The sequence below is a fragment of the Tenrec ecaudatus genome, chromosome 6 (genome assembly GCF_050624435.1).
Source record: "Tenrec ecaudatus isolate mTenEca1 chromosome 6, mTenEca1.hap1, whole genome shotgun sequence".
Taxonomy (NCBI): Eukaryota; Metazoa; Chordata; class Mammalia; order Afrosoricida; family Tenrecidae; genus Tenrec; species Tenrec ecaudatus.
In genome coordinates this window covers 125,895,631-125,921,047 of record NC_134535.1, presented here as the reverse complement: position 1 = coordinate 125,921,047, position 25,417 = coordinate 125,895,631, and the positions used below count along the sequence as shown (strand labels likewise).

The window sequence follows — 25,417 nt, the reverse complement described above, 5'->3', positions numbered from 1 at the left end:
GGTAATATACCGAGATTACAAGTGAGAAATCACACTGGGAAAGGCATTTGGATGAAGACTTACCTTTCTCCATTTAAAAGGGATGAATGTTCCTAGATCATTAAGAGAGTGACACTGGGTTTGGAAACTCAGAATATTTATTATGAATTATTTCCAGCATTACAGTAATAGAACAGATAAAATCCACATTTATTTTGTGAAGCAAAATATAAACAAATCTTCACTGATAAAATTGTCCTGCAAATGGTACTACATTGTGCTAAGCTCAACATCATCGTATCCAAGGTCTTCCCCTTGCCCATGGACCACTGAGGAAGCTTTCCCATCCATTTTGGGGTAAGCAGCTTTGCTAGGAGACTGCAGAGAGTCACCTGAAGAAAGAAGGATGATTCTGGTTACAGCAGTGACACAAAGACAGGACAGAGGCCCTTGGTGGAAGGACAGACTAGAACAGAGTGGTCCCCAAGTATCTGAGGACACTTAGTGCTTGTTTGGAATGCTAGAGCCACCACATACTGACTTGGTGCTCTGTGCAAAGCCATGTGCTGATGTGACTGCTGGTAAGAAGATGAGCCAGCAATGAGAAAGCCTGGGAGAGAGAAGAACATTTTTCTTCAATACTACTCTAACTGAAGAGTCAGGGCAAAAATCCCTTCTCTAGATACCCTAGTATCTCACTAACCAGACAGTAAACAGACCATCCTTACCTCAAACTCCTCATGAGAATGCTCATAGGTCCTCGGTCAGATGTCAGGTAGGGCCTCTCATGTTATAGTTCCTTGTTCCTCAAGGACCACATAGTCAAACCTCAGCATTAATCATGGTCAAGGGAAATGCTACTCTTTTTCTGTCCATTCGTATCCTGAGAAGTCATTATCTTTTTGTTTCCTTTTAGTCCTGAGACTTTCAGACTTAACTGAGGCCACTGTACATTGTACAATAACACTGAGCAATGACACCTGCTCTCTAGGTTACTAGTTTTCCAAGTCAGAAAACTAGCTCAGGCATTCAACTTATTTGCTGTTAAATAGATTTCCCAGATAAGCTCTCAGGGTCTTAAAAAGTCTCCTATTTATTGTCAGACAGCATGTCCCACTAGGGGGTAAATACATGAACAGAAGCTCAACATCTCATTATGTAGACCATTCCCATTGAGGGGTGAGCAGGCATGGAACAGAGGGCAGAATGCGATAATTTTTAGGCTTCAAAATGGCTACAAAATTCAAAGCTACAGAAGAGCCATCTCTGGGTGTAGGAAGTTACCAAGATTGTGACTGTGCAAGAAACAAAAATGAGAACTGGACCGTCGAAACCGAATGTTCTTCTAACAAAAAAGCAAGATTGTGGAGGGAGAGCAGTCCACTCACCTGACTGGGAACATCCAGCATCATTTCTTTCATCTTGGAAAAAATGTTTTCCACTCATTCCTGGGGTAGGAGATGTTTCAGGAAAAGGCAACTCTTCAGTATCATCGTAACCATGTTCAGAGGCATCAGCTGGGCTTCCTGGAGGTTCTGAAAGCAGGCAAGGGTGTTAGTGGAACAGCTAACATTTGTTGGCCTAAGCGGTATGCTAAGTTTCTTCTAATGCAGAGATTCTAGATGATCCACACAGGCCTCTGATTTCAAAGGCTTTCCAAAGACACATATTTGATCTCAATATATTATAATGTATTTAGACTAATTATGCTTTTTATAAAATGGTCTTCCATACCTAATATATAATAAAAGCTACTGCGTTATTATTTTCAACATACAGTAAAAGAGCTGTAACCCATAATATGTGCACATCAGTGACTGAGGGAGGGTGAACATGGGCTAAAAGAACCGTGGTTGCTCACTTACCTTCTGAGGCTATGAGAGACACACAGTTCTCAGAGAGACTGCCCCATGGGTATCTATCATGTGGAGGCAGGAGACCCACCAGTCCCAGTCACGGAGGTCTGGCTTTTAATCCCCTCCTGTGGTCTGATAACTCAGGATCCCAATTTAACAATGCTTATCGGGACATCAACCATCCCTAGGGCTGACCACCTCTCCTCCCTGGGTAACAATCAGAGGAAAGTCTCTGGTCTTACAAAAACAAGCCCCAAACCATGATTTGAATCCATTCAGACCCAGTGACCTCGTCACAGAGTGTAGAGCGGCCCCAAGTGTTCAAGGCTGCTCTCTTTATGGGAGCAGATTGCTGGCCAGCAGTTGGTCCCTGTGAGTCGCTGACCTTGGGGGTAGCAGTCGGATGTTTAAACATGGCCAAACCAGGTCCCTGGGTCTCACTCTGAGGCCCCTTGTCAGCATGAGCTCCTCATGGTTGATCCATGTCATCCTACATGCTCCATTTATTCTAGGGATCTATTACATCAATTTCTCCCTCATCTCAATATACATATAAACACCAAATAATTCAAATATCATCCTACCTCAGGTTCAAAACACTATTTCCAGTGTTCTCTCTCACCCTGGAATATTAGAGATTGCTGGATTGAAGTGTAATTTTTAAAACATAGCCTCTGAGTTGATACCAGCACAATAGATGTACATCTGTGCTTGAGTAGAAGTAGTTATGGATACAAAAGTTGAGCTGGGTTTTCTCCGTCTGGGGTCCCAGAGTAGGCAGAGAATAAGGCATTGTTTAACTAGAGATAGGGGACCTTTTCCATCCCAAGCACAGAAGAACTGTTTGGATGGGATTCTTCTTCCACAACCCAACCATCCAAAGGCAGATCTATTCCTATTACCTGGAGCAGATTCAGGATCTTCATCCTCCTCATTGTCCCCAGTGTAATATGGCAGCTTAGTCACTGAGTCATCAGACATGTTTTCTGAGAGGGGAAGAAATCACAGACAACAAGCAAAATCACATATAACAAGCAAAGCTTTTCCTACAGAAGAAGGTTGAATGTCAAGGTTCAGAAGAAATCCTGAGTCTTTAGACGAGTAGAGACAGGGGGTGGTGTTCCTCCTGAAAACAAAGCTGCCGTGCACAGCTAGAGACTATGTGCTTCCTGAAGTGCCCCACAGCGATAGCCAGCACCAGACAGAAGGGAGGGCACAGCATACACACCTGAGAACTCCAAAAGCTTCCCCTTGTCTGGGTTGACGAGGTAGTCAATGTCCTCATACAAGGCCTCCTCAAGAGCATCTTCAAAAGCGCGTGCGTCTGAGGAAAGCAACGTGAGCTCAGAGGCTGATCTAGACGGTGCACTTATTAATAGGCAAAGCCTTCGGTTGTTCCAGTGCCCACCCTTGGAGAAACCCTCTGGCCTGCCAGGCACAGCTTCAGCCTGTGCCCTTGTGGGTTAGAACTAGGTCCTGCATCTTGGTCTGACAGTCAAGCTCCACTGAAAAGAGTCACTCTTTCGGAGACTTCCCACACTGACCCCGGACCACGGACTTAATGATGCAGACACTGAGTCTATTGTACAGAAGGAGGAGTTTGGCCGGAGATGAGAGTAAAGACTAAACTTGTGCATTTCCCTTGCTCTCACAAGTGGCCAAACACATTTCTTCCCTACTTTCCAGTTCCATTAGAATCTCTGAGGCCTACCTCGGTGCTCTGCTCTCCGTCTGTGCAGCTGCGTTCCCAAGATGATACAGACCAGGAAGAGAAGAGCCCCTAGGATGACACAGAGCACCCAAGGCAGGGAGAAGACGCCAGAGTCCGGGGAGGAGGCTGCAGGTTTGCCTGGGGACAGAAAAGGGGACTTCAGCCTCTAGAGAGGACCCGATGTCCAGGAGTATTCCTGAACGCAGTCTCTCTTTAGTCCTTGGCTCCAGGAGAGGGTCAGCTCAGGTCACATGGGTTTTCTTGTGCCTCAAGATGTCCCTGATCTAGGAGCTGCTCTCAGTGTGTCACCTGTGTTCTCACTGTGGTCTTAAGGTGCTCTATATGCTGGTGAACATTAGGGTCCCCGTTTTGTTATAATAGGGCAATTATAACTGCAATGTCTAATTGTGTCAGAAATATGGGAAAATTTTGTATTGCAGATCCTTGAGAAATCTGAGTCTCTTCTCTATCACATGATCATATCCAAAAACCACTTACCTTTAGTGGTGGGAGGAGATGTTGTCCTCTCTCCTGGAATGAAGAGAAAGAACATGGGAACACTGGAGAGGCCATCATGTCACACCTATCATCATGTAACATTCTCCCAGTTCTCAGGAGACCACATCTGTCTGTGTCTAAAGCCAGCGCACAGGCAGACAGGTCTGCCCAGGAAGAGTTTCTGGATACAAACTCAGTCCTCTTTCAACCTACACTCTTGCTCCCCACTTCTGCACTCACCTGAGCACCTCACTCCAGCATCCTCTTCATGCTTGCACTCACTAGGGCCCCAGGGCTGAGCTGCACAATCCCACAGGGAGGACTCCCTGCCCCTGCACTGCACATTATCCAGCCAGATGGTCCCATTTCCCGGACCGAATGCAGCCTCGTGCAGGGCTTCCAGGGCAGAGCCACAGCCCAGCTGCTGACACACCACCTGGGCCTCTGCCAGGCTCCAGGAGTCATCACACACAGTGCCCCAGGAGCCTTTGTGCCAGATCTCCACTCGCCCTGAGCACTTGCTGTCTCCTCCCCTGAGGCGGAGCTTCTCCCTGTCTGGAAGCAGCAACATGTTCAGTACTCATCATCTGGGAGGCAGTGAGAACCCATGAGAAGTGAGAGCAGTAAACTACCTGTGCACGGAGTCGTGGTTGGGCAGCTCTTGGGTTTCTTTCCTGACAAAAAAGACAAGGGGGAAGAACTGAGTTAGCGAGAGCTGAGCACTGGAGAGAAGTTCAAATCAGTACCAGGGTTGAGTGTTTCAGGACAGGATTTCCTAGGGCTCATTGAGCATAAAGGAACAGGAAGATCAGGAGCACAGTGAAATCAGAAGCTCCACATCCACCCTAACAAACGAACATGAGGGGCATAAGGTGATGCTTTGCATTTTTTCTTTAGCTATATCGTATCATGAAGAATACGGGACTGGGGCTAATGGTTGACCTCTTGATTGTGAGCCCAAACCTTTCTATATCAGATCAGAGGTGCCTTGGGAGAGAGACCTAGTGACCTGCTTCTGCAAGGACACAGGCTGACCACGCTCAGGAGCAGCTGCACCGAGTACACAGAGCGCAGTTCTGAGTAGGAATCAGCTGGTTGATAAGGAACAAGGACAGTGATAACAGCAGGAGTTCATTAGGCTGAAAAATCACAAGAAGTAAAACAGACACTCGTGGACTTTAGATCTAGGTTCATGGATAAGGTGAGCGTTAAGGACATTTTGTATTTTTTTGCAGATATTGTTGAGGGGCACAGACAGGGTCAATACTTTTTGCTCTAATAATTCTGTGCTTTCTTGCCTGAGATAGGACAAGATATGTTAATGTTGGTCAGGGTGTGCTCCAGAGTGATGGATATCTGTCCCCTCTCTTACTATAACACACAGCACATGGCTGCTGCAAATATCTGTAAGTTTGTTGTAGTGTGGAGGCTTGTTGTGTGTTGCTGTAAACCTAGAAGTCTATGCTATAAGCATTTCAAATAACAGCAAGGTCTCCTGCAATGTCCAAGTTTCATCAGAGGTTACAGACTAAGAACAGACTAGGAAGAAAGAAGAGGCGGTATACATCTAAAACAGTAGCCATTGTAAAGCTTGTGAATAGCAATAGAACATTATCTGATATTGGGCTGGAATATGAGTCTCTTAGGTTAAAAGATACTCAAAATATGCCTGTGGAAGGGCAGCCTCCCCAAAGGAGTCCACCTTAACAACGTGACGTAACAAAACTTTTTGGGACCTTCTTTGCTAATGGATGTGACGCAAATGGAAATAAGCAGCAGCAAACATCCATTATTAATTATAATGTGGTTTCCCTGTTGCTATCCTGCACCCAGATTGGCTCATCCACTCACTGAGACCCTTATGTAAGGATGGTCAGTTGCCTACAGATGGGTCTTGAATCAACAATTTGCACTCCCCCTCATTCACAATGACTTTTTGTTGTTGTTGTTCTTTGATGCCTGATACATGATCCCTTTGACACCTCATGATCACTCAGGCTGGTGTGCTTTTTATCTGTGGGCTTTACCTCTAGTTCCTAAATCCTTCCTCTTCACACCTCAAAGTATCATGATGCCAATCCTACCTTATAAGCTAGACCAGAGGATGTACATTGGTAAAGATAGGAATTGGAAACACAGGATATCCAGGATAGAGGAACTTTTCAGGACCAGTGCTGAGAGTGGCAATACCAGGAAGGTGGAGTGGAAAATAGGACCTGATTATAAGTATCTACATATAACACCCTAACTGGGGAATGGACAACAGAAAAGTTGGAAGGGAGATGTCAGAGTGTGTGAGATATGACAAAAGGATAATAATTTATAAATTATTAATGGTTCATGATAGAGGGGGTGGTGGGGAAGGAGGAGAAAAATGAGGAGCTGATACCAGGGGTAGGAGTGGAAAGCAACAATTTTGAGAATGATGACGGCAACAAATGTACAAATGTGCTTTACACAATGAATGTATGTATGGATTGTGATAAGAGTTGTACAAGCCCCGAATAAAATGATTAAAGAAATAATCAGAATGTAGAATGTCCAAAGTATGAATCTCAGAAAATAGGAATTCACCAAAAAATCAAATCGATCACATGTGCAGATTCAGGTTGAAGCTGAAGAAAATTAGAACAAGTCCATGAGAGCCAAACTGTGAGTTTGGATATATACCATCTGACTTTGTGACTGCCTCACGAACAGAACTGAGGCACTGAAAACTAATGATTGAAGATCACATGATCTGTGAGATGACATCAAGAATATCATGCCTGAAGAAACATAAAAGTATGGGGGAGGGAGGAGGGAAATGAGGAGCTCATGTCAGAGACTCAAGTAGTAAGAAAATGTTTTGAAAAAGATGATGACAACATATGTACAGATATGTGTGACCCAATGGACATATGTACGGATTGTGATAAGAGCTGTAAGAGCCCCCAATAAAATCCAAAAGAAAGAAAGATAAAAGTAATTAAGAGACAGGACAGAAAGAAAAGGACAAAGGACAAAAACCCAGTATGCATGTCACAGGAGACTCTGAAACTTGTTCTTGAAAACAGATCAGTTAAAGCAAATTGAAGAAATGATGAACTGTCCTAAAGAGCTGAATAGAAATTTCAAAAGGCAGTTTAAGAAGACAAAGTAAAGCAGTTTAATGAAATACACAAGGTCCTACCATTAGAAATAAAAAGTGTAGAACCCAGTCAGCACACTTTAATATAAAAAGACAAAGAGAAAAATTCAAGCCTCAACTTACAATATTGCAAGATAGTCTCTGGGCAAAATATTGAATGATACCAGAAGTATCAAAAGCAGGATACACAGAATCACTGCACCAAAAGGATGAGCTGGCATCCAACCCTTTCCAAGGTAGCATACAATAGAGAAAAGAAGTACTGAAGTAGAAGTCCACGCTGCACTGGAGATGTTAGAGGAAAGCCAGGCTCCAGGAACTGACAGAATGAATACCAACTGAGATGTTTTTACAAATTGATGCACTGCTGCAAACATTCATTAATTTATGCCAAGAAACCTGGAACACCTGGCAGGGGAGTGGAGGAGACCTGTATTTGTGCCCATTCAAGATAAAAATAATCCTCGAATATGTGGAATTATTGAACAATAGCTTTAATATCCTATGCAAGTAAATTTTGCTGAAGATATTTCAGAAGTGTTTACAGCACTGGATAGATGGGCAATTCAGAAAGTCAAATCAGATCCAGAAGGGGATGTGGATTAAACTGTGGATAAAATTTTGAAGAATGAAATTTTAGAACATTAAACTGTGCTCACGTGGAACCTGTGCATTGAACAAGAGACAGTTATTTGAACGTAACACAGGCAGGTTGGTTTAAAATCGGGAAAGGTGCGCTTCGTGTTGTTTTCTTTCACCATACAAGTTTAATCCGTATGTTGAGCAAAAAGTCAAAGAAGCTGGGCTTTATGAAGAAGAACATACCAGGATCGGAGGGAGGCTCATTAACAAGCGTACGTTGATGTAACCTTACTTGCTGAAAGTTAACAGCTCTTGAAGTGATGAAAACCCAAAGCTACAACCTTCCATGTGGATTGCAACTTAGTGCAAAGAAAATCAAATCCTCACAACTGGACTGATAGATAATATCATGATAAATGGGAAAAGGATTGATGTTTTCAGATACTCCATTTACTTGAATCCATAATCAGTGCTTATGGAAGCAGCAGACAATTGGGCAAGTCAGCTGCACAAGACTTCTTCAAGGTGTTCAGAAACAATGATGTCACTTGGAGGACTGTGCCTGACCAAAACTGTGAAATTTCTAATCGCCTCATCTGCATGTGAAAGTTGCACAATGAGGAAGACAAACTGGTGAATAATGGATACATTTGAGTTATGATTCTGTCAAAGAATATTGGAGGGTATGAACTGTTAGAAGAAAAATATTTCTTCTGGGAGGGAGTACACCTGAATGCTCTTTTGAAACTAGGATAGCACATCTCAGGTACTTTGGAGGTGTGATCCTGAAAGGCCAGTTCTCACATAAAGTTATCATGCTTCGTGAAGCACAAAGTCAGGGAAAAGAGGAAGACCATAAAGGAGATGGATTGACATATTGGTTGTAATCTTGGGCTCAAACATCATAACAGTTGTGATAATGACACTGGAGCTGACAGTGATTCCTTGTACTGTATATATAGGTTCTGTGATAGTTAGATTTCATGTAAACTGGGTGGACCAGGGTTCTCCCATGATGTGATCTACATTCAGGATGGCTCTTCGGTGAAGTTGCTAAGCAGTTGTGAGGAGAATAGACCTCCTTAATTGAATCACAGCATTGATATCTGTGAGAGCTTTCATTCAAGCTGTGGCCTATGATGGGGAACCCCTGAAAAACTAGAATTTTTAAAAAGGTAAACATTAACATTTATTATTGTTATTTTTATCATTTTTTTTACAAAAGAACCTTATCACCTTCAATGTACTCTCCATTAATTACACGTAATATATTTGTCACATCTAAGATTCCCTTCCTGGAAATATTTTCAGACTCATCTGTTTGGATGACTGACAGCACCTTCCTCATTTTTTTGTCACCACTTCTGCACAGTGAAATCGCTGTCCTTTCATGTCCCTCTTTATTCACAGAACAAAAGAAGTTGCATGGAGCGAGGTCAGGTGAGTAAGGTGCATGGGGCAGCAGAGGCATGCTGATTTTTGCCCAAACTTGAGCACTGACCTGGCTGTGTGATTAAGTGCATTGCCGTGGTGACACAACCTGTGCCCCGTCTGCCACAAATCAGGCCCTTTTTTGTCACACGCTGTTACGCAATCTTTTCAGAATCTCTAAATAGAAAGCTTGATTAACAGTTTGACCTGGTGGAACAAAGCCCAAATGCACTATCCCCCTCACATCAGAGAGCAAATGAGTATCTTTTTGATCTTTGATTTCACTTCCTGGGCTTTATTGGGCGAGGTGATGATGGTGTCCTTTACCGGCTTGATTGACGTTTGCTTTGGGGGTCATAAGAATAGCACCAGGAATGACTTTGGGAAAAAGTCTGTGTCTCTTCAGAGCTGTTCTTTCAAAAAACAGTATGTTTCTACTCGATGTTCTTTATGTTGCTCAGTCAGAACCCCAGAAACAAATTTAGCGGTGATCCTTCTCATTCACAAATCTTCCACTAAAATTGGAAGCTGAACTGATCTCCAAGACAGTCCAGATAACTTCCTCACCTCTTCAATGGCCCGTCATCGGTCTTGAAGCACAAGTGCACAAATTTTTTTTGACAATTTCCTCTTTTAGGGAAGGTCATCGGATGTCCAGAATGAGGTTTGTCATCAATCATTATTTCACCTTTTTTGAAATGAGTGAACCACTTGTACACTTGAGTTTTTCCCATAGCGCTGACCTTGTAAGCTGTGTTCAAGATTACAACATTTCCCATGGCAGTTTTCTAAAGCAGGAAGCAAAATGTCACTGCCACATGCTGTTCTCTTAAATTGGCCATCACACACACACAAAAGGTTCAAGTGAACCTGCTTTTACAAAAAAAATCACTGTGACGTGAGAGAACAGTCCCCATGCACCCACACTAACTCAGAACAAGTTTCTCAATGCTAGCTTACAGGGAAATAGGTATATTGTCCTTTCTCTTGGATACCCCTTTATATTCCTAGTATAAGCTGACTGTGCATGTCTACTGTGGATTTGGATCCTGCATCTGGTTCATTGAACTCCAGTTATTTCACATACTAATCCGAGTAGTCATCAGCTGGCTGCTAAAATTGAATTAATATGGCTAATTTCAGATTCATTCAACTCTGCATCCAGCAGCCTGTGTTTTCTGTCTTCATATTCCTGTTTCCTTTCATCAGCCCCCCCAGCTATAGAAGTCACTAGAAGACTTCAGCTTACAGCTCATCCATGGCCCTGAACCACATTGAACTTAACCTACTTCTACAATTGTTTGGGCTACATCTTGATGGAAGTCTTTTTTGATAGACATGCCCATACAAGCCTCACTGGTTTTACTTTTCTAGAGAACTAAACCTGATGCAGGATTAGTATGAGTAATGGCTGATTCTCAATGCAGCTTTCCTTTATTGCAGATCGGTTCTTATTACTACTTCTAATGAGTCTGGTCCCTCAAGAGGAAAACAAAAACAGAATTATGAAATAAATATGAAAAGAGCATATTGTTGTTGCTGTTATGTGCAGTTCAGTTGGTCTGACCTATAGTAATCCTATATATAAAAAAGTAAAAGACTGCCTGGTCCAGCCCCATCTCACAATTATTGTTTTGTTTGCCCCCATTGTTGCAGTTCTGCGTCATCCATTATTTTTTGCGTGTTTCTCTTTTTCACTGATCACCTATTTTACCAAGCATCAGGATATTTTCTTGGGACTGGTTTCTCCTGATAATATGTTCAAAGTAGATAAGACAAAATCTTGCCATCCGCATATCTTTTTTTGCCTTTACAAAATATTTTATTGCCGGCTCAGGCAACTTTTATCGCAATCCATCCATCCATCCATCCATCCATCCATCCATCCATCCATCCATCCATCCATCCATTGTTTCAAGCACATTTGTTGCCCTCATCATACTCAAATATTTGCTTTCTCCTAGAGCTCCTCATTTTTCTCTCCCTAACCAACCCCCCATTAACCCTTGATAATTAATAAATTTTTATTATTTTGTCATATCTTACACTCACAACATCTCCATTCGCCTACTTTTCTGTTGTCTGTCCTTCGGCGAGGGTGATATATGAAGATCCTTGTAAACGGTTCCCCCTTTCTATCCAACCTCCCCTTCATCCTCCCAGTATTACCACTTTCAGCACTGGTCCTGAAGGGATCATCTGCCCCAGATTCCCTGTGTTTCCAGGTCCTATCTGTGCCATCCTCATTTCTAAGGAGAATTCTGGCTGTATTTCTTTCAAGGCAGATTTATTTCTTTACATAGTCTATAGTACTGCCAATATTCATTGCCAACATCGTAATTCAATGCATCAATCCTTCTTCAATATTCGCTACTCATTGTCCAACTTTCAAAAGCATATGAGGTGATTAAAATATCATGGATATGTATGTAATGACTTGGGTTAGGTGTATGTTAGTCTTCAGAGTGACATATTTGTTTTTAGTACTTTAAAGAGATTTTGTATGGCAGATCTGCACAAATCAACACAATATATGATTCTTGACTTTTGATCCCATGAGCATTGATTGTGGATCCAAGCAAATGAAATTCTTGACACCTTAAATGTTTGCTCTGTTTATCACGATATTATCTATTAATCATTACATTATCTAGCATGATCTTATCTACTGGTACACTGGTATGGACTTTTCCCCTTCTCCTTTCATTGAGTTCAATCCATATTCAATACAATGCGAAAAAAAGGGGTGGGGGGGACCCTATATGCTGAAAGCAGATTTAGGATCCAAGGTAAATAGATTGTAGGCAAAATATAACCCAGGCTTTGCTTTGAGTAAGAAAGTGAAGAAACACTGACTGACATAAGAAAATTTTCTGTTGTTAATTACAAAATAAAGAGGCATCAGCAAATTATTGTAGTACAAGAGAGAAAGTATAAGCTAGGGCCAGATTCATTACAACAGCAACAACACAAAAATGATAGTCCATATCTTGAAGGGTGAACTTGTATTTTGGCTTTTAGCAAGGACAGAGGTAGGTTGCGAGGACTGAGCACATCAGTCTGAGAGTATTTCTAAGGTGTCCTATTGTCTTTTACAACTGAAAACTATGAGAAGACTGATAATTATTAAAAATTATGATCTTTTCAGCAAGAAAAAAAGCCTAAAAATCTCTCTGGCTTTTGCTCACCCTCCAGGTTATCACTCTACATCATCCTCATTGAGGCTCAAGATTTGACGTTACGGTGCAGGCAGTTATGTGACTCTACTGCAATTACAACTGAAAAACATGGGTAAAGAGGTTTTGTAGGCTCACTCTGAAATTTAAATCATATAACTAAAACAAAATCGCATTAACGAATACATAAAAGGATGGTATAAAATTAAGATGAATAAGTTACCTTCACAAACGATGTGAGCGACTTCATTTGGAGGGCAGGATCTGTTGCTCCAGGGATCAGAAGGACACTGCCACAAGGTAGAGTCACTTTTCTGACATTGGATTCTATCCACCCACTGGGGCAGAGAGCCTGTCCTGACACCAGCAGAAATGTTGAGCTGCCCAGTGTTCCCACAGCCCAACTGCCTGCAGATCACAGCCAGAGTGGTGGGCTCCATCAGGTTACTGCAGACGCTGCCCCACGTGCCGTTGTAGAAGACTTCCAGCCACCCAGCACAGTCATGGTCATCACTCACCAGCCTCAGGGCCAGAGACTCTGAAAGTAGAGATTACTCTTTAGGAATTTATCTGTGGCCTTTGTGTGAGACCAGTAAATTATGTATACTAATCTCTAGAGTAGTAAACTGTTTGTATGCAGGATGGGGGTGTGTAGATAGTAGAGTTTTCATGGGTTGAGGGTTCCCCTTGTGAGTTTCACTGTGGAAGATGGTGGCAAGGCAGTTACAATTGGAGCGCTAGGATCCAATGTGGCACTCTTGACTGCTTCCTCCAATCTAGGAGATGAAACCAAGTGTAAGGGAGCCTCACCCCTTGCAGGAGTTCATAAGTCAATTTCTGTCGCTTTTCTTAATCAGGGCCCCTTTCCCTCCACCTGTGCTCTGCCAACTCTTATATGCTGCTGTTGGTAGACGGCATCAAGTAATTTCTGACTCAAAATAACCCTGTGTACAGAACAAAATACTGTGCAGTCCTTCCCAATCCTCATAATTTTTGTTATGTTTGAGCCCATTGTTGCAGCCAGTGTGTCATCTATCTGATGAAGTCTTCCTCTTTTCCACTGCCCTTCTACTTTACCAAGCATGACATCTTTCCCCAAGGACTGGTCTCTCCTGACAACATGTACAAGTATGTATGATAGGTCTTGCCGTCTCTGCTTCTAAGAAGCACTCTGCCCGAACTTCTTCTAAGAGGAATTGGTTTGTCCTTTAGGAAGTTTATGATGCTTTCAATATTCTTTACCAGCACCAAAATTCAAAGCATCAATTCTTCTTTCATCTTCCTCACCCAATATCCAAACTTCACATGCTTATGAAACAATTGAAAATACCATGGGGTGTCTCAGGCACACCTTAGGTCTCAAAGTGGCAGCCTTGATGTTCCAAACTTTAAAGAGAGCTTGTACAGCAGATTTATCTAATGCAGAAGGTCATTTGATACCTTGAGTGCTGCTTCCCTGAGCATTGATGATGGATACAAGCAAGATGAAATCCTCGACAGCTTTAATCTTTTCTGCTTATCATAATGTAATCAATGATCAATTGGTACAGTAGTGAGGGTTTTGTTTTCTTACATCTAATGGTAAACCATATTGAAAACTGCAATCCTCGATCATGATCAAACGTACTTCAAATCCTAATTTTCAGCAAGCAAGATTGTGTCATCTCTGTTAGAAGGTTGTTAATAAATCTTACCCGTCATGCTAATTCTTCCTCATATGGTTCAGTTTCTTTAATGATTTGTTCATCATACAGACTATATAAGCATGACCAGAGGATACAACCCTGCCACACAGCCCTCCTGACTTTGAACCACGCAGTGTTCCCTTGCTTTGTTTGAGCAGTTGCGTCATTGTGTACAGGTCCATCGTGAGCAAACTGAAGTGTTCTGGAATTCCCACCTGTCTCCATGCTGTCTATAGCTTGCTCTGATCCACGCAGTAGAATGTGTTCTCACAGTCCAGAAAATATAAACAAGCAGTTCTCTGGAATTTTCTGCTTTTAGCCAAGATCCATTTGGTGTCAGCAGTGTGTCTGTCAATTGTCTGACCGTGTGTCATACTGGTGATTGCTCGCATGTTGGTGCCTTGCTGTCAGCTGAGCCACTGGAATTTCAAACACCACCAGATTCCCCTAAAGTGGACAGATTTCAGCAGAGCGTCCCGACTAAGGGCAGACTACACAAAAGGAATATGCTGTCCATGTCTGAGCAATTAGCCCCTGAAAACCTGGGTCTGAGATAGGGCGTAGAGTAACTGAGGTCAAGGGAAGTAGCCTTCCAGTTATTAACTGATATTCAAGATGTTAGTGAGATTTGAAATAGATCAGTATTTTTACTATGTCTAAAATCCAAGTCCAGTTTCTTTGGGAAACACTAGAAATGTGCGGTGAAATCAATGTAGGGAGACATTTGTCACCCGCAGGTATGTGAATAGCAAGGACCATAGCTAGAAACTCCCAGTCTCTCAGACTTGTGTAGCTGAGGCTCCCCAAAGCCCATGTCCCAACCCTCGTGGAGTATGAAGCTGCCCACTCCAAAAAGAGATAGAGAGAGAGAGCTTACCTGAACAGACAACCCCTGCATCCTCCTTGTGCCTGCAGTCATGCTGCCCCCATTTCCGGGAAGCGCATCTCCACACATGGGACTCTTCTCCTGTGCAGTTCAACTCATCAAGCCAGATAGGTCCTGCTCCTTCCCCAAAATGAGCAGAACCAGTGGCGGTCAGGGCCACGCCACAGCCCAGCTGTCTGCAGACCACGTGGGCATCACTGAGGTCCCAGCTGTCATCACAAATGGTGCCCCAGGAGCCGCTATGGTAGATCTCCAGTCTCCCCTCACAGCTGCTGCTCCCGTTCACCAGGCGGAGCCATCTGCTCTCTGTGTGAGACAGGAACTTCAACAGGGCGTTTGCAGATGGGAAATTGTAGAGAAGGCAGCTGTACAGCGGTGGGAATAGATTCTGCACCTGCAGGCGCCCTCACCTGAGCAGTTGGCCCCACTGTCCTCTGAGACTGCTGCATCAGACGTGGACACATTGCACGGGGGCAGCAGCTGCGTCTGATTTCCTATAGAAACGAGATGGTTAGGGGAGCAGAGGGGCTGTGCCATGGAAAGTGGAAATAAATAAAATGAATATTTACCGAGGGAGCCTGATGTGAAAATCTTAATATTGGTGTAAAAGTATCATAACTCCATAGTTGACCTTCTTTAGAGAGTCCCTCTTTTGACAATGACAAATATGCCTCCTTTTAACAAACTATTGTCCTTATGGTGACACAGGAAAAGTCGGCAAAGCTGCACTGACCCATGTAAGGTCAACTTTTGGAGATAAGGTCTCAGAGAAAAGTGAAGGGTTACTGGATACAATGGAGAGTGATAAAGAAAGACATCCTTCAGTGTCAGTAAGACAGGGAAAATATCATAAGTTAGCAAAGGTTCAAGAGGAAGTCAGATAAATGAGCTGATACCAAGGACTCAAGTAGAAAGAAAATATTTTGAAGATGGTGATGGGAACATATGTGCAAATGTGCTTGACACCATGGATGTATGTGTGGTTAGTTAAAAGAGCTGGACGAACCCCCAATAATATGATTATAAAAAAAGGAAAGTGATTAAGGAACTGGATACACTAGAAAGTGATTAAGCAAGTGTGGTATTGGTGAAAGAACAGAGAAGTGATATTGTGGAAAGAATGGAGAGTCTAGAAAAGACGAGAATATACATGGACTCAGTTTGTGATAAAGGTGGCGCTGCAGGAGAAAAGCATTTTCAAGAAAGTAGGATGAGCTTATTAGAAATCCATGTGAGAATACAGAGCTTGACAACTTCATCACATCAGGTGCAGAAATAAATTGCACTAGAATTGATCTATTATATACTAAAAACAGACAATCAAACTTCCAAAAGTTGTGTAAAAGAGTATCTTCATGATCTCTGCTAAGAAAAAGCTCTTTTAAAATGAACATAAGTTTCAAGTGTATACAAAATATTGATCAATTTGTATTTCATTAAAATTAGAAATATTAAAATTTCTAGAGAGTGAAAACAAAATGGCAAACGTTAAACTCCCAAGAAAAGACATGCATTTACAAAAAAAAACATTTTCACATGATTGGTAATATCATTGCTGGTTATAGTCAGTAATTGGAAACATATCACTGCCAGTAGTTACATGGGTCGATATATTTTCATGTGATCTTTTTATGGGGTACTTTACATGAGAGCATGAATGAAACACTGTTTAACCAATGAGTTGGATGAATCATAAAAATAATATAGAGCCAAAGAAGTAAGACAAAAACGAATATACTGAAAGTTAAAGTTTTTAAAAATTGGCAAATAAAGGTTAGAAACACACTCTGCCTAATTTCTCTATGACAGAGAATGGAAAAAGATGAGAGAAAAACATGGAGATGATAAGCCTTGAGCAAAAGGCAGTAGTGTAAATAATTGGATTAAAACGTGATTAGAAAAGGAGGCAGAGTAAACAACAGTGACGGAGGAGAGAGAAGGAGCAGGGCTCTGTACTGAATCTGCCCATTTTGAGACACGGAAGGAAGGCAACACCCAGGGGTGAGGAGAAACCAGAGCAGCAGAGAGCGAGCCCTTACTCCTCTCTCACCTGAGCAGACCACAGAGGCTGTGCTTCCCTGGGCACACGCAGGAATCCCCAGGACAGTCACAGGGCAATTCCACAAAAACGACTCGAGTCCTGAGCAGTGAAATCTGTGTTTCAAGATCTGCTCTCTTCCTTGCTGAGAGGATGCTCTTGGGGTGGAGACTGCGACTCCACAGTTCAGTTGGTGACAGACGACATTGGCATTGGCCATGCTCCAGTGGGAGGCACAGAGTGGACTCCAGGCTCCAGAAAGATTCATCTCCACTTGTCCCTCACACTGGGAGTTGCCATTTTTCATGAGCCGGACTTCTGTGTACTCTGGTGGAAGAAGAGGAATTTCAGCAAAATGTGTTTTTCTTAAACCAAGAGAATATGAAGGCAAGTTAAAGATCCACTGTGAGGCTCACCTGAACAGACGACGTGGACAGTCTTTCTGTGGGGACTAGTGTCTCTGGGACAGGGCACTCTGGGACAGAACCAGAGCTCAGATTCTTCCCCCTTACACTGGAATTGCTCATTCCAGACCTTTCTATTGGCACCTCTCAAGGGCACGTCCCTCAGGACAGATGCAACTTTGCCACACCCGAGCTCTGCACAGATGACTTGGGCAGTGAGGAGTGTAAAATTCACATCATACACTGCGGTCCAGTCTTCTCCTGAATTCACTTCCACTTGCCCAGAGCAGGGTCCATGACCTCCAACCAGATGCACAAATCCTAAGGGAGGAGAAACAAACACAGTGAGTGTTCATGGTCCTGTCTTGACTTTTGGTAAAGACATTACAGGTTATGATGTGAAGATATTACCGATCATGATGTGAAAACTTTCCTTTCCTTAGTGGTGAGGCATGGGACAGAATTCTAATATTAATGCATAAAATGGGAATTAGTGAATGTTTCTGAAGAGCTTTCCAAGAAGGTTTGAAAATATTGGTTTAGAATAACTGGCTGGAACATGTTTTGGGAAGAAATAACACTTTCCTATTGGGGTCTGGAACCTTCATGGAACAAGGAAATTCCACAGTAAAAGGACACTGAAACTTTATTGCAGAGATGTGAAAGCACGACTCACTTAGAGGTTAAAGTTAAAAAAAAAAGGCGATGAGGTGGGTAATGAGGAGGACAATCAGGTAGGAGAGAATGTAGACCAATTAGAGAAGGTTGGAAAGTTGTTCTGAGCTGCTGGGGCTAGAATTCTGACTATGTCTCTGTCCTTTCCTGTCCAATTCTACTGGAGTTAAGGAAAATCATAAAATCTGGATGTGTCTTGAGGGAGTACTTGAGGAGGGGCCCAATGTCCATCTACTACCTTAATATTAAACCTATAAATATATGCTCATAAATATCTTTCCCCATCACCATATATAAATATATTTACATATGCACATGCTTGTATTTAGACTTCTATAAATGCCCTTTCCCTAGCCGATCATAATGATGTATATAATCTCCTCCCTGGAGGATGGACAACAGAAAAGTGAGTGAAGGGAAACATCAGACAGTGTAAGACATGAAAAATAATAATAATTTATAAATTATTAAGGGTCCTTTGTGGAGAGAGGGGAAAACAGGAACTGATACCAAGGGCTCAAGTAGAAAGAAAATGTTTTGAGAATGATGATAGCAACAAACGTACAAATGTGATTGACACAATAAATGTACGTATGGATTTTGATAAGAGTTGTATGAGCCCCAATAAAATGATTTGAACCAAAAAGATCTGCATGTGGAAATACATGTCAAACTGCCGACAAAAAGATGACTGAAGAGGAGAAATACAGCGCGTGATGGGCAGCCTTGCACTCTTTCCCCGAGGAGGATTACTTGGGTGCAAAGTCCGTGTAACCTTGAGTGTGTGACTCTTTACATGTCAGGACTATTGTGCCAGGAACTTGGCACAAATGCCCAGTGATAAGGAGATTCCTTGTCACAAACAACAGGAATCTCCCTTAGGGCTGAATGTGCTGTAGTGTGACAATGTTTCTTACCTACCAACCAGGAGAACACCTAGTGTCTGAAGTCATGGTGCCCAGAATAGCCCCTGAATTTGAATTTGTGTAAACTTCTTCCTTCAGTGTGCAAATGAAAACTGGTGAGTGGAGAACCTTGAGAGGTCGTCTCTCCCTGGAGTGGCTCTTCCTTCCCTCCTGACTCAATCTCAAGTCTTGAGTAGTTATTCTGTGCATATCAGGTAGCTCCCTGCTGGCTGGAGTGCTACAGGCTAAGCCACTTTCATGATTGAACACTTTATTTTACAGGCAAGTTTTGATGGTAGAATGTTTCAAGATTTTTTTAGGTGTTCTAAGCAGAAAACAAGTTGTTCATATATGAGCCTACACGTTATAGAATCTCAGACAGATAGAAATGTTTGCGATTGGGGAGCTTGGATATCTATCTTGAACGCCTAGTAATGCCATTTGATCTGTGAGCTGGTTCTCAATGAAAGCATATGAGTCAAGTCAACTTGTGGGTCATGTCATGCCAGAGGGTTTTCTTACAAATTTGAGTCTTAATAATTGAGTGTGTGACAGTAATTGATATGTTTTAATTCTATAATTTGTACTGAATGATGTTGTTCACAAAGAATATTGAAAGTATCATGGACTACCAGAGAACAAATATCTCTTGGACAAAGTATAGCCAGACGTTTCCTTAGAAGCAAGGATGGTGAAACTTCATCTCACAGATTTTAGACAAATTATAAGATACACCAGGCCTTGCAAAAGGACATAATGCTTGGTAAAGGTTGCTAAAATGCAAAAGCCTCAATATAAAAGAAAGATATAAATATTTTTTGAAAACATTTGTTGAACAAGTGTTAAATGTATTTCACCAGTGTCCCCTTAACCCCAGTGACATCACGGTGGGGTGCAGTGAGGTCGACCCACGTGGTGACACTGTGAGAGGAGGGACACCGAAAAGGCTGTCTAGAAAATATTTGGTAGGGTTGCATCAGAAATGTATATTTTTACTAAAAATCTCTGTGGTTATTTATAACAACAAACTGTTTCTTGCATAAGGGTAACTTATAAAATATAATATACAAACAAGGCTGAAACTCATTGCTAATCTACTTCTTTTGTCTTCATGGGGTCAGGGTCAGAGCTGTCAGTATTTCCCAATTTTAATACTGCTGGACTCAGCCTGCACTGAGAATTGACTCAATGGTTTGGTTTGGAGATTTGGATGCTGCTGCTTTGAACGATGCAGCTTTGCCGGCCTGCACTACAAGCATGACACTGTTTTTTAAACTACATCTTTATTGTCATATAATTCACATCTTATACAATTCAGTAGTTCAATCACATCAAGAAGGGTTGTTCAATCACCACCACACCACAATAAGTTTTAGAACATTTCCTTCAATCTTGTACTTAATTGTTAGTAGCCATCAAATAGATCACCCAGTGAAGCTCTTGGCTTTGCCTTCCTACTGTCATAGCCTGTAGACAGAATATGAGCGACATTCATATCATGAAGATCTTTGGAGCATCTGAGTATCAAACTCTGTGCTGGGATGAGTCCCTGAAGTAAACCCAAGGTGGCAGCATTCGCATCCAGCTTAGTCACTTCTCTAGAGGGCATTTTATTGAGTATTGGATATCCTTCAAGCTCTGTGTTATTTTTATATTGAAAATCCCAAATCTCTGGGTCAGATGTGATGAAAAACACGTGTCTTAGAAACATTAGTTACCATTAGCTCCCGACAGAGTCAATTCTCCTTTGTCTAACTCAGTGTGATGCAGTCCACAAGGCCAGCTGTTCTAACTCACTAATCACAGGAGAAAGAGGAGGCTGTCTGTTCTAATAACGGTTTATAGCCTTGAGAACCCCAAGCGACAGCTCTACTCTGTCCTCTAGGGTCACTATGAGTCAGTATCAACTCAATGGCAGTAGGGTGGCTTGTTTTGGGGGTCCAGGTGTACACTGTTCTCACAAATCCAATCTTCTAATTCCACTTAATTCTAAAAGATAGGCACACACAAAATCCACTCAAGTCTTTAACTAAATATGTATGCCTTGTAATGATTAAGAAATTTCATTCATTTTAATTGCAAAAATACCCATTAATTGTTGTATGTTGAAAGCATGTAGTAATCTAGACTACCGTTTGTTGAAAGGGACCCCTATCAATTTTCTATTCCAGATGCCTGAAATAAAAAATAACACTGGTTTAGTGTAGATCATTCGTTATATATCTTTGTTATGTAGGAATATATTGTTCCTCATCCTGAAGAAGAAGAATGTATTCAAGGAGCTCTGTGGAAGTGTCACGAGGAGGTGGCCTAGTGGGTATGTGTTGGTCGGCAGCTGCAAACTACAAGCAGTTCTAAAGTGAAAAGATGGGGGTATCTACCCCCGTTAACAGTTAAACATTCTCAGAGACCCACAAGGGCTGTTCTATCCTGTCTTGTAGGGTTGCTGAGTCAGTATTGAGTCCATGGCAGTGAGTTGGGAGTGTTAATTTAATTATTTATTTTGTGGTGCTAACAAGTAAGTGTTCCACTGTTAACCAAGGTCCATGATTCAAATCTGCAAGCTGCCTCATGGGGAAGAGATGAGGCTGTCTGTTCCTGTAAAGACTCAGAAATCCTATAAGGAGGTACGATGAGTTGGAATAGACTGTAGCAAGGGGTTTATGTCATGTTTGTTTTTCTGTGTCCAACCTACAATCATGACATTATCATCAGGAGTCTGAATGCTATACTCCAGGTAGGCCTGGGTTGGGTACTGCCTGTATACACAGTTATCAATTATTTGGGAAGGCAGCATTTTTTGGGGGGGAATCCTGAAGAATGCTCTCCAGGTTCTAGAGAATGGATGCATCCATCCTGGTTGGACATGATTAGGAAGACCTGAATGGCTCAGCACGCACCTGAAGTAACCATTTCCTGGAGTCTCCTAGAGCAAATGGACGCTTGACTCCTTCCTCTGGGTCATAAACACTATTTGCATTGGAAGCTGCTACTTTGAGTTTGAGATACAATGTCGTGCAACCTCACAGTGGCTTTTGCCAATCTGATCCGATCCAGTCCAATCCAGTCTAAGCATGGAAAGATGTGTAAGGATGGCTCAGGGCTGGCAGTGTTTCATTCTATTGAGCACAGGGTGTCTGTGGGTAAGAATTGACTGGATGGGGTCTCACAACAACAAGGACCATTCTGACTCAAAGTCTTCCAAATCAGAGCTGTTTGCTCTTCTGACAATCCAGTACTTTCCATAGTCTCCTCTCACAAGTCTAACATTCCAGATTGAGTGACTGGTGATAAAAGGACTGAAGAGGCTTATTTACGTGTGGTTGTTATACAAACACAAAATCTCTCTTTAGTGGTTGGTTATTCTAGGAGTGACAGAGACGCATAATTCTCAGGTGAGGCATAGAAATCTGATTTTTCTCTTAAGCAATGAAAGTATCCTAATTACTTAGTATTAACCTATGCCCCCTTAGTAGTCTCTAGTAGTCTCTCTCAGAGTGTTGTGTTTTTATATGCTTCCTACTAATGTCTGTTTTTCTTTTCTTTAAAAAAATCATTTTATTGGGGGCTCGTACAGCTCTTACCACAATCTATATAATGTCCTTTTTTCATAGATAATATTAAAATCAAGAAAACTTAAACATTGTAAATCTTGAGTACAATCATCCCCACTTTATCATGCATTTGTGTTACAATGAACTACATCTATAACCATCTGTTTTTTTGTGTGCACTGTATCAGTAATATTATGTACTATATACAATGTTGCAGCATGTAATTTGCTGATGCTATTCTCAGATATTCACTGACAAATATTCAATGTTAGCATTTACTATTAAAACACGTAATTGAAATAGTAGAATAGTAATTAAATGGAGATAATTTGATTTATATTGGGACCAATTTATGATGCAGTCATTGGAGTAGAGCGCTACTGCAAGTCAGGGAAGACCTGTACTGTGTTCTTGCATAACACCAGAAATGACACAACCTGGGGAGGGTTAGTGACTTGGTGAAATTCAGAGAATAGGGTTGGCATCCAGACTTACTCTCCTTGGCTCATCTCTTCTGAAACTTCATTTGTGGTTTGGGAGAAAACACATGGATAGCTTCAAGCACAGAGATTAGTTGATGAGAGATCAGGTTACTGTATGTTTAGGGTAAGTGCTCCTCAGGGAGCCATGTATTGATTTGAATTAAACCAAACTGAAAATTATAGTCAGATGTAAATTTGTCTATTATCCTGGTGGCGCTATTCAACAACTATTGAAGCGCTAATCATGAAGTCAATAGTTCAAACACACCAGATGTTCTAAGGGAGAAAGGTGAGGCTAATAGAAAATTATCAATAGCATTGCCACGAGATGGAATTAACTCAATGGTAGTTTGTTTTGTGTGTGAGTTGTTGTTGTTGTTGTTGAACTTAGGCAACTTATTTAATCAAATTTCAACATTGGGGCATTTTCTGCCTACATTATCACCTCCTCTATACCCCAATCTCAATCTCTTTCTTTCATTACAATTAGATATACAGAATTCACATAGACACACACTTGATAGTCTTCCCATCACACCTGGGCTTCCACGTGCACAGAGACCACTTAGGTAATCTGAGTCAGCTCCTTGTTCTTTACCCTCAGCTACTCGAAGCCCTCTCTACCTTCTTCAAAGATACTACTGGTCTCTTTGCCTGCATTCTAAAACCTCACAAAACAAAGCCCTCAAATTCACTTCTCTTACAGTACGGGGGAAGGGGCCCAGGTGGCAAAGTGGATCACATGTTGCCTTGCTGCCTGCCAGGCCAGCTGTTCAAAGACATCAGCTGCTCCTCGGGAGAAAGATGAAACTCTCTGTCCTTGTTAGGAGCTTCAGTCACAAAAATACACAGGGAAAGTTATCTTATATCCTGCAGGGTTGCTGTGAGTAGGAATCAATTCAGTGGCATTGAGCTTGGTTTTATATCAAGGGAAGCATTACATATTGACACACCAATTGATCCTTATTGTATCTTCTACTGACTCGCAATTGTCTGTGAAGTATTCCCCAAAATCTGAGCTCACAGGGATGTTGTTTCAAAGGAGAAAAGGGAGAGAGAAGCTTTTCCAGGAATAATGGAAGGAGAATCCTGTGACTCAGGACAATTTACTCTTAGTTTTATGGTCCTCACAGTTTCCTATTACTTTTCTAGAAAGAGATTATGTTTAACGTTATAAAATTTGATTTTAATTAGGATAGTACTCATATGAAGAAATTCCCATCATTATGTTGAAGCCAGCTCAGAGCAAGCCTACAGGGCAGGGTAGAATTGGCCTGTGCATTTCTGAGACGGTAACTCTTTACACAAGTAGAACCTCTGTCCTTCCTCAGAGGAGGAGCTCGTGGTTTTCAATCGCTGAACTTGAACACAGCTCAGCGAGCAAGCACTGAACCACCAGAGCGTCTCTGGATGACACTAGAGCATACTATTTGTTAGTCAAGACCACTGGAGATGGAAAACAAGCAGCTTACCACTCAGTGGGAAGAAATGAAGTTGTTCTTCACGGATGCTTTGAGTCATCGAAGACCATGAGTTTGTGGTTAAGACACTGTGGTGAATCAATCACCCAAGAGTTAAGATATGCTGTGCTCTGCAGACTTCCTTTCTCCCAGCCAGTGGACAAGACAATAACCATACCTGAGCAGATGACTCCTGCGTCATAGCTGTGATCGCAGTAGTGCTGCCCCCAGCCACGGGATGGGCATGACCACACACGAGACTCCATTCCTGTGCATCCCAGTTCATCCAGCCAGATAGGGCCTGATCCCACACCAAAGTGACCCAAAGGCATGATTGCGAGGGCTTCTCCACAGCCGAGCTGTCTGCACACCACCTGGGCATCCTGCATGTCCCAGCTGCGACTACAAATGGTGCCCCAGTAACCTTGGTAATAGATCTCCACTCTCCCTGCACAGCGACTGTCCCCGTTGACCAGGCGGAGCTGTCTGCTCTCTGAGGAGAGAGATTCAAGTCAGTGGAGACATTTATACAGACATGGAAGGGCTATCCTTCTTTCGGGAATGCTCACCTGAGCAATTGACAGTGCTGTCCTTTGAGGTTGTGGAATCCACTGTGTCAGACATGAAGTCATTGCATCTTTGTGGCATCTCAGTCTGGTTTTCTACAGAAACAAAATGATCCAAGACAGTAGCATTGAAGAATAATAAATTAATTCAAACTGAAATAAGCTTGTGTATGGAATCTATTTCTTAGGCCCTATCACTGCTAACCTTCTCCTTTGTAGAGTGTGAAGCCAGACGCTAAGAGGATGTACCAGACATGTCAGAAACTCTGCCCTCAGCAATTAGTGGCGTTTCCCTCAGTGAGCAGAACTAGAGACTTCAGTCAGGTAGTCGTGGATATGGACCAGCTGCTGAACAGACTTTTACAAACCAACCACAAGTGCCATCGAGCTGGGAGCTGA

At 42.2% G+C, this 25,417-nt stretch overlaps 1 protein-coding gene across 1 annotated transcript in view; it reads right to left on the bottom strand.

Annotated features, from left to right (window-relative positions):
• Positions 1-249: 249 nt before the first annotated feature.
• Positions 250-25,417, bottom strand: part of LOC142451656 (antigen WC1.1-like) — a 208,777-nt gene continuing 183,609 nt past the window's right edge. Inside the window, exons 19-31 of the mRNA XM_075553369.1 lie at positions 24,631-24,945; positions 17,389-17,697; positions 16,985-17,299; positions 15,345-15,428; positions 14,926-15,240; positions 12,587-12,901; positions 4,677-4,718; positions 4,285-4,599; positions 4,045-4,077; positions 3,547-3,684; positions 3,064-3,159; positions 1,368-1,514; positions 250-371 (exon numbers count right to left, since the gene is read on the bottom strand). Of these exons, the coding sequence (XP_075409484.1) occupies positions 250-371; positions 1,368-1,514; positions 3,064-3,159; positions 3,547-3,684; positions 4,045-4,077; positions 4,285-4,599; positions 4,677-4,718; positions 12,587-12,901; positions 14,926-15,240; positions 15,345-15,428; positions 16,985-17,299; positions 17,389-17,697; positions 24,631-24,945 (2,546 nt within the window). The remainder of the gene's footprint in view (positions 372-1,367; positions 1,515-3,063; positions 3,160-3,546; positions 3,685-4,044; positions 4,078-4,284; positions 4,600-4,676; positions 4,719-12,586; positions 12,902-14,925; positions 15,241-15,344; positions 15,429-16,984; positions 17,300-17,388; positions 17,698-24,630; positions 24,946-25,417) is intronic.